The 9455-nt window shown below is 37.9% G+C and overlaps 1 protein-coding gene across 1 annotated transcript; it reads right to left on the bottom strand.

The window, feature by feature from the left end:
• Positions 1 to 514: 514 nt before the first annotated feature.
• On the bottom strand, positions 515 to 1346 carry LOC148034966 (uncharacterized). The gene has a single exon (XM_087680608.1). It carries the CDS (start codon positions 1267 to 1269, stop codon positions 880 to 882), a length of 390 nt encoding a protein of 129 aa, XP_087536734.1. The 5' UTR covers positions 1270 to 1346; the 3' UTR covers positions 515 to 879.
• Positions 1347 to 9455: the final 8109 nt, after the last annotated feature.

Genomic DNA, 9455 nt, shown 5'->3' with positions numbered 1-9455 from the left:
GAAAAATGAAGCACACATTTATCTATTTGTGAAGCATATGTACCACTTACTATATTTGTGAGGCATCTATACCACTTACTATATTCATTTTGTAGAGTGCTCAATATAAGACTTTCAAGATGGCAAACATCTTGGTGTAGGACCATCTTGGATAGATGATGGCAAAAGTTACTAATTAAAAAAGGTGGCAAGACATGAGAGTAAAATATGGTTACTTGGCATATGCCGTCATTGCAGAAGCTAAAACGTGGCTGCAAATTGGCCATTGACAATTCTCCTATTTGGTGACCATTTTCTCTCAAAGTCCTTTCTAGGCCTCGAAGTCCAAGTCTAATTATCTCTATAACTAGTTTGAAATCAAATGAAAAATCAAAGGAAAAGTATCAGTGGAAAAAATTTCAATAAAGCCTAGTTTCGCCACCATCTCCCTATAGTAGTAAGTGCACGATGTTGTTATTAAAGCTAGTTCTTGGATTTTCAAAACGAGAAAAAGTGAAAAACACCTTTTAAACGTTTTAAAGGGCAGTGGTCCACTAGCATCCCATTCCATTGAACACTTACAATTTTACAAGGTGTGCAAGAAATTAAACTTGAAAGCCTACATGACTCGTCATAAACATGAAATGTGGCAAAAACATGGCCACATGGGACGGCCAATTAAGATTTATTTACACGATTGCATATGTAAGGAAGCTTAATTTGGAGAAAAGGCACCAGTTCAAGGAACATGGGTATACTATATCAACGAGTAATGAAATCTATGAGGATGTGCCATCATGTGAATAAATTTATGGGGAGGGGTGTGTGTGTGTGTGTGTAATGTACTACCTATCCGCTCTATGTTATATGTATTCATGTGTATGAGGGAAGGCCTGCTGTCTATCTGGAACGTGGATAGGCGAGGTGGCGGCAGGGGGGCTTGGCGGAGGTGATCTTGAGGACGAGGCCGGGGAAGACGTCGTCGTAGTCCAGCTGGAGGTGGGGGTTGTCCAGCAGCAAATCAAAGGGCGACGCGTGGCAGGCCTCGCTGATGCTGTGCAGGCTCTCCCCTTCCTCGGCCACCACGTACACCTCATCGCACGGGCTGCAATCCTCCCCGGCGGCCTCCTCCATCGCCATCCTCCGACGCCTGATCTCAGCTGTCGATGACGACGACCGCCACGGACGGCTGCAATCCACCCACGTCACGACCTGCAGCAGGATCAGGACTGCCATCCATACTGCTAATACTGCAGTGGGTCGTCGTCCGCAGGCGGCGGCGGCCGCCATTATCCTCTGTGGAATAGACACGCGAGAGAGAGAGAGAGAGAGAGAGAGAGAGAGAACGGGGCAAGCCAACTCTTATGGTTTGCTTCCTTTGCGTTGCTGCACGGTCTATCTATCTATGTATATACGAGGAGTGTAGCCCGTCTCGTCGCCACCAACCTTTTGCCCTAACTACTCTTTCTCCCTTCCTTATACCTTTCAAAGGGCCGAATCACCGCCGCCTAATCCATACACCAGATCCCACGTCCAACGATAACTACTATTTATGCCTTCGTACCCGGAAAATAAATCGGCGTGAAATTTGTTTCTTTACGCCTTCTTACTCGCCAAGTCAATTGGCGTGACAATTGGCTTTCGTGGTTTGCTTTTTCGCCCCTACAATAGCGTTGGGGAAACACCTTTTCAGCGAACCATACCTACATCAATCCTTTCCATTGTAACATTGACGGAGTCTGAGGGTTGCAGAGCCCTTCTACACGCATTTTAACCTTCCAGAGAAGGCAAATATTTTTAAAACCTTGTTATTGAAGGGCAAGTAAAAAAAATTAGCTCTTCTTAGAGAAGGGCACGATTTTACAAACCTTGCTATAGAAAGGTAGTTATGGCATGCGTCCTTGGTCATTGTTGCAAGCATGATTGATTGTGAGAGAGGTTTCTCCAAAATGAATCATATCAAGTCCAATGATCGCAATAGATTGTCACTCAAGAGCTTGAATCAACTCATGTTCCTTTCATACAATGGTGCTAAAGACCCTACAAATGTTGATTGGGATGCCATCTATGCAATGTGGGATGGATTAAAAGCTCATCGTAATGTTAATGTGGTAGCAATAAAGTTGATATAAGAAAGTATAAGTAATGGTGTGCTTTGATTGTATTGCTATTTCATTTGAGTCTATGGATGATTGTAGAGCTATCTTGTTGCCTTTCTAAACTATCTTAATTGATTGAGCTTTAGCCTCAACCTAGCATTGCAATTTAATTTTTGGGGATAGCATTATAATTTTTTAAATGCTTAAATGATTACTCATATATTGTACTAAGTTTTAAATATTCTATCATATCATGTCGGTGTTAGATTTTTGTAAATTAATGGACACGAAAAACCAACAACATGGCTTATATAAATATCATAGTTATTTATTTTTTTTCTCAAATACTATTCTATTAGCTAGAAATGCAAATTTTAGAATACATGTCTTTTGAAGATCAAAATTTTGAAAAAGCCCTTCCACAATAAAGGCACTTGTTCACGAGCCCTTCAATGGAAAAAACCTAGGGATGCATATTTTTTTGGTAATACAACACACATACACACACACATATACACATAGTGAAAGTGGGATATCAATGCCAAAATTTTCAAAAGTGAAAGTGGTATCAAAGTCTAGAGTGTAAGCTAAAATGCACATGTTTTAGTAATACAACATGTATACACACACACATTCTCTCTCTCCCTATCTCTCTCTACACACACACACAAAAACATGTAACAAACTATCAATAAAAACTTTTAGGCATTTATTTCTTAAAAGGAAGGATTGTATGACAAAGGAGAAAGTACAAGATAGGATCTTAGTATATGAGGGTACCATGAGAGAATGGTGCCATTGAGAGAGAGAGAGAGAGAGAGAGAGAGAGAGAAATTTGAAATGGCAAGCTCAACGTATGCAAATATTGATTATGGGCCACTTGATTAGATGAGTCTGCACATCTACACTTAGCACATCAGTTGTCATTATGATCTTCACATGGCCACTTACTTATTACTTATCATATTTAGTTAGTTATGCCTACATACAACTAGCATAGTTATAGTGCCAGTTGATTAGTATAGTCAGTTATGCAGTGTTTGACTTAGAAGGTCACTTTCATTTTCTATGTTATATATTATCAAAACTTTGGGTACATTTCATTATGTAAGGAAGAAGGATGAAAAACTAGTAAGAAAAAGTCTTGGCATCCATCTCTATTCTTGTGTTCTTGAGTGAGCTTCCTCTTATGTGTATTCAATGTAGTAGCTTAAGCAAGTCTCCCCACCATGCAATTCCTAATATGGTATCAAAGCGATGCTGCTAAGAGAGGCTAGTTTTGAAGGTTGAAGTGAAGCAGAATGAACAAGGATTCAAGCAAGCGAGCAATCGATAAAAAGCTCTCCCATTCTCTCTCTCTCTCTCTTTCCCTTGGATAGTGTCTATGGAGGTCTTGGAAGCCGAGCAAAGCAAAAATCTCAAATTATTGTGAGATTTGATGTGCAAGTAGAATAATGTATATTCTAAATAAGCCCTTTAGAGCCATGCCATTGTATTTTTGGCCATCCGAGGTTGTTTTGGGTCTCGTTTTAGCTCTACAGCACAACAACTTCAAGGGCAATTATAATTTTGGCTATGTCAACTGTTCTCAGGTGCATAAGTTACAAATTTCAAATCTGTAAGTTTTGAGGTGGTTATCAAAAAGAAAACACAAGGTTTATTAGTAAAACAGGTTGTAGATTGTATGTATTATTGAGCAGTCAGTGAAAAAGGTTGCTCACTTCATTACTATGCACATCTTGTGAAGGGTTGTAGAAGTTTTTTTTTCTGTTTGGTACTCAATTATGGTATAATGGCTAAGAACAATGCAAGTCCAATTACTGACAAGCTAGACAAGACTAACTACCCATCATGGAAGTTCTTTGTGATGAACTTTGTTTTTGGAAAAGGCATCGTACAATTTTGTTTCAAGTGAAGAAAAGGAACCAAAGCTAAGTGATCCTTCGATTGCAAAAGAATTAAAGGCATGGAAATAATGGAATGCAAAAGATAGAAAGGTAATGTATTGGTCGTCTTTTGTTACTTCTATGTATATACGGAAGCCATTTTTATTCTTTGATGAGTTCGTCTCTCTCATGATCACTAAAGAGATCAACACGTAGAGTGAGTCATCTAGAAAAAGCAATAAACAAGTCCAAGCATTTTACTTAAGTTGCAGAAAGGGACATGGTAGATCCTCTTCAATAGGCCATGGTATGGGTCGTCCTTATAGTAATCAGTAAAACATGTTAGATTAATAGTTTGGTGACATACAAATTTTGAAAGCCTGAGATAATTCTAGAGATAGGGGGATCTCTAGAGGAAGAGGTGGATGGAAAAATAGAGGTTCTAGTAGCAATTATTATATTATCTACAATTACTATGGAAGAATAAGCCATATTGTAGCCCTTTGTTATGATAAGAAAAATAATATTTGTAAAGAAAAATTATGACAAGGAAATTATACATCGACTTCAAGATAGAATGATGATCAAAATTAGCATTTGTTGAGGTTGTAAGTTAGTTTATGTAGGTACCTAGAAAGCTTCATTTGAATGCAATCAAATGCATGTACAGTCCCTTTGGGGCCATCGCAAGAAGAAGTATGCGCTGCTAGCTTCCAACTTTGACTGTCTTGATCAAGGGCTCTAAATAGTTTGGCAGCTCCTTATGAGATCGAGACTTTGTAGGGAGAGAAAGGACTTGTGTCGTGGGTACAAAAAGCATGAAAGGTAGACGAGACCATCACAAGCCAAAGTGGTACTCTCCTTAGTGATTGAAGATGATCTCCTCTTGCTCTCCTTCATCTCACTCCCTTTCTTTCTTCACTCTCTTCCTCTCTATCCTTCTCTTCTCTTCATCTACTTCTTCCTTTATTCTTCTGTACTCCTCCCATATTCTCTTGTATTCTTATCTTCCTCTTCTCCTCCTCTCTTCTCTTCTTCTCCACCTCTTCTATTCTTGCATTATGGACTTTTTAATAAGGTAAGTAAGGATGCATAGGTTTTTGGGTACAAAAATGTAGATTGGGCTAGTAACCAGTCTAAGAGAAACCTACCATCAAATTCATATTTTTCCTTTGTAGTGCAGTGATTACTTGGAGTAAAAAAAGTAACCAACAGTTGCTTTATTGACCATAGAGGCTGAGTATAGAGGTGCTACTATGGCAACATATGAGGTGGTATGGTTGCAAAGATTTATTCGATGATTTGGATGTGCAAGGAGATAGTCCAATTGTCATTCACTATGTGACAACATGAGCAATATATAGTTGGCTAGGAATCGAGTATTCCATGCTAGGGCAAAACAAATTGAGTTGTATTACCATTTTTTGAGAGAGAAGGTGCTTGTAGGAGAGATTGACTTGGTATATATCAGTACACAAGATTGGATAGGTGACATTTTTACAAAGGCATTGGGTGCAAAGAAGCTTTGAATATTTTGAAACTTACTTGGAGTTCTAGAGATGCAATTGAGCTTAAGGGAGGGTGTTGAGATGGGAAGCTTGACACTTATAAACATTGATAATAGACTGCCTAATTAGATGGGTCCCCACGTTTATACTTAGCCCATAGGTGATCATTCTGATCCTCACATGGCCATCTCCATAGGCTTGATCGTTGCACAAGCTTGGCATAGAAGAGAAGAAGGACAAGAAGAAGAGAAAGCAATAGCTTCACCCACATTGGTCCCTCACTCTACCTCACACTCTTCCTCTCTCCTTCTCTCTCGCTCTACCTCTCTCATATAAGGACGATGCAAGCAAGAAGTAAGAAGATAACTCTACAAGATTGCACTTCATAAGAATGAGCTTATACTTTCAGTTTTTTGCTTTTATACATAGCCTTGATATTCTAGCCACCCTGCCATCTCATTGGCCTAAACCAATCTTCTCTCACACTCTTTGGTTTTTACAAATCTTTTTCAATTTGTTGAGTTGAGATTTTTACGCTTATTCTTTACTTAAAGTATTGTTACAATTTACATGGCAGTGAGTCCCCCATCTCTCTTTATAGAATAATTTTCTACCAAAAATTACATTTTCTCAAGAGTGGCTCTAGTTTCCCCTTCTTTTTTATTCTAAATTTTGCCTTTCTTTTTGTGCATCTCATCTTTGTCGTACCTTTTGGGGTTACCATTACCTCCTCCTAAACTTATGCTAGTTCTATGGCACTCTACAACTTGGTGAGTAGTAATTTGTGGCTAGTGTTTAATGTGGCTCATAAAGAGGATGGCTAATAGTGATGCTACAATTTGGGAAATTGTTGGTGTGGATGGGATTGGCTTCTTACATTAGTCTTTAGGGGTTGGCTTGCCATCCAAGGAAAGAAGAAAGAGGAAAGGATGACAAGGGCCACTTATGTTGTTCAGTTGGTCAAGTTGATCTTCAAGGTGTAATATTGCCATGGAAAACAATGTGCACTCCCTAAGGGTGTGTGCCTACCTTACTATGATATGACCATTGTGCAAGTGCAACTACAATAGGGAGATGGGTCAAACACCAAAATCAAGATGAAAGGAAGGGCTGGTTGTAGCCTAGTGAACCTGCTAGTATTCATATTCTTTAATAGCTCAAAAATGATATACAAGTAGCAAAGTGGTGCAAAGAAATAATCTCACCATGGCATATCTATCGATTCCTACATTTACATCAGAGAAGAGTAGATGCAAACCCTCTTCTTTGGCCACCTTATTTTGATTGAGTAGCTAGAGAAGTAATCATCGGTAGTTACACATGGTAATGAAAGTAGGGTCTAGGCACACTAAGGCCAAAAACGTTTCAAAATGGCACTCGTAAGAAAATGATTAAGTTGCTAATTAGAAGAGGTTTAAAAGAGAAAAACCCTCCAAATTTGGCTGCCTGAACGTATTAATGAGAGAATGTATGATTCATTTAAGAGGTCGGATATTAAATATCTTCAATCTTTAATGGACATTAAGTGTCATCTTTTCAGTCTTATTCTCTTGGAAATTGCAAAATCTTGTATTTTTGAATTTTTGCACCAAAAGACGTCGCTCATTTATTCCTCGACGTTCATTTTCTGCACCTCTCTTTCCTGTGGTTCTATTTCCTTCTCTGTGATATTGTTGCCCCATTTAGGGTTCCCTACCAAAATGTTTACTAGTACCTCTTCTAACAATACAAGTGCAGCCCCACCACGCAAGTATAAACTTACTATTCAGTTAGATCCTGTCTATTCATCTTGAAGGAGTATACACCATCGAGCATTGTTGGACAAGGATGAAGCTAACAGGTTGCGATCACAAGGAAAGAAGCATGTAGACTTATGGATGGATGGAAATATTTATCCTCCAAACCATTCTACAGATAAACATCCTCCTTTTTACAATATTCACAACTTCATAAGGTATGTTGGAGATGGTTGATGGGATGCTTGGCTATTGCATAAGGTTATATTCTGCATCTTTTACATTTAGAGAACAAATGCATGAAATGAAGGAAGCATTAACAGTGGCACAAAAAACTATTTCTGAGCTAATGGACAAGCTTGATAATCTAGAAAACTCTAATAAATCATTGCAAGAAAAATTGTTGCGCTTGAAAGAACTCCAATAGGATTTAGACAAAGAAAAAGACCACTTAAAAATATAATGGACTTGTATACTCGGGTGAAGAAAAAGAGACTAAATCTTGCAAAGAGATGTGTCTCTAATATTTTAGATATTAATATTCGAGAGAATGATGAGAGGATTAAGCTTATTAAAGAAACCATGACAAAGAAGGACATTATAAGGATTCTCAAATCACTTGAAAATGTAGACTTGAGAAGCCAAACTCTGAAAGAGTTAGTGAAAGATTTAAAAGGAACAGTTAAACCAAATGAAAAAGTGGAGACATGTGATAGTATGGGTATCATTTGTAGAGGTTATCATGCTCTCTCTAAATTGTGGTTTACAAATCTTAAATGTCATAGAATAAGTGCATTTGGTTTGCCTCGGCCTCTTGTAGTTTCAATTTCTAGGACAGCTATGAATCGTAGGACTCCATACGTTTTTGGGGAGTATATCCATATAGAAGGATCTATGCCCTATGAAAAACATTAAAAAAATGCCTTTTTTTAATACAACATATTTAATAATATTTGGATTGATCTTAAAAGAGTCCAGATTGCAATGGTCCATATGTATAAATTTATTGTCCAAGAATGTGGTGGTATTTTGAAGTTCGCACTAAAATTGGATAAAGCACAGATTCAAAAGGAACAAAAGATAGAAAGAGTCAACATTTGTATCATGAACAGGGCATTGGATTACAGTACTGGTAGAGGGCAAGAACAACAGTTTAAGATACAATCCGAGATGGAGCTTTGGTGGATTGGTGCAGCCCAAGTACCAACTGAAAGTCATGAAATATTGAAATGGTTGTTCTCTTATACAGGTATTCCTCATATTATAAAGTCTCAAAGTGAAGGTGAAATGTTGATAGTCGATGATGTTGGTAGTTTTAATGTTGAATGGCATATGAGTGCTGACTTAAAAAGTATCAAATGTATGCTTGGATTAAGTAATAGGGCCAATGCAAAATATCCTTGTATTTATTACATGGAGAGTTTGGGATCCAAAGAATGGAGTACTTTGTGGCCAGCAAGAAGAGCCTCGACTCGGAACTCTATAGATTTGAGCAAGTTTAAAAACGTGGATGGCTTATGGGATCCTATTCTCTCAATCTCTTTAAGGAATGTTTATATTTGTACATTATATGCAAATATTAGAATAATTGATAAGTTGCTTAGATTGCATCTTGACTATGCATATTCAATAAAACCAATATCTTTCTCATATGACTGCATTGATAAATGTGAGGCTTTACTGTCAAAAATAGATTTTCATGGAGGTCAAGTTCATTTGATAAAGGATCCAATAGCCTTAGGGAAACCAAGAGAGGTCTTAGCAGATGTCTCTATGGGGGGTGCAAAAGCTAGAGGATTTCTAGAAAATCATACTGGTAAACAAATGAACGCATTGTGGGAGTGCTAGAGAGAGTTGTGTGCAATCACAACAAATGTGGCTAGCACACCACGAATTGCATTGCTATGAATGGAGGTTTGGAGACACATTGACATATTTTTAAAAATGATCAGGGAACAAAAGATAACATCTAACTATTCGGAAGAGTACAAACATTCAATTGTGAATCTTATTCAAGCAATTAAGGAAGCTTAGGGAGAAAAAGATATCACTTTCTACTTGGTAAGATAGACATAAATTTGAACCGTTCTACTTTGAAAACAAGGTTTAATGATTTAAACTGATTATTGCTTTGTTGGGTTGTCACAGCATATTCTTCTTATTCATGGGCCTTATTTTGTGGAAGAGCAAGGGCCCCTAGCAACTTATAGTAGCCAACGTATGGACAAATCTCACTACCAAGCACAT

This window comes from Lygodium microphyllum, chromosome 6 (assembly GCF_053477565.2).
Source record: "Lygodium microphyllum isolate KBCC chromosome 6, Lygodium_microphyllum_v1.1.10, whole genome shotgun sequence".
NCBI lineage: Eukaryota > Viridiplantae > Streptophyta > Polypodiopsida > Schizaeales > Lygodiaceae > Lygodium > Lygodium microphyllum.
This window is presented reverse-complemented; position numbering and strand designations above follow the sequence as displayed.

Excerpts from the sequence above, each read along its gene's own strand:
- LOC148034966 (XM_087680608.1), bottom strand. The coding sequence starts at position 1,269 with ATGGCGGCCGCCGCCGCCTGCGGACGACGACCCACTGCAGTATTAGCA.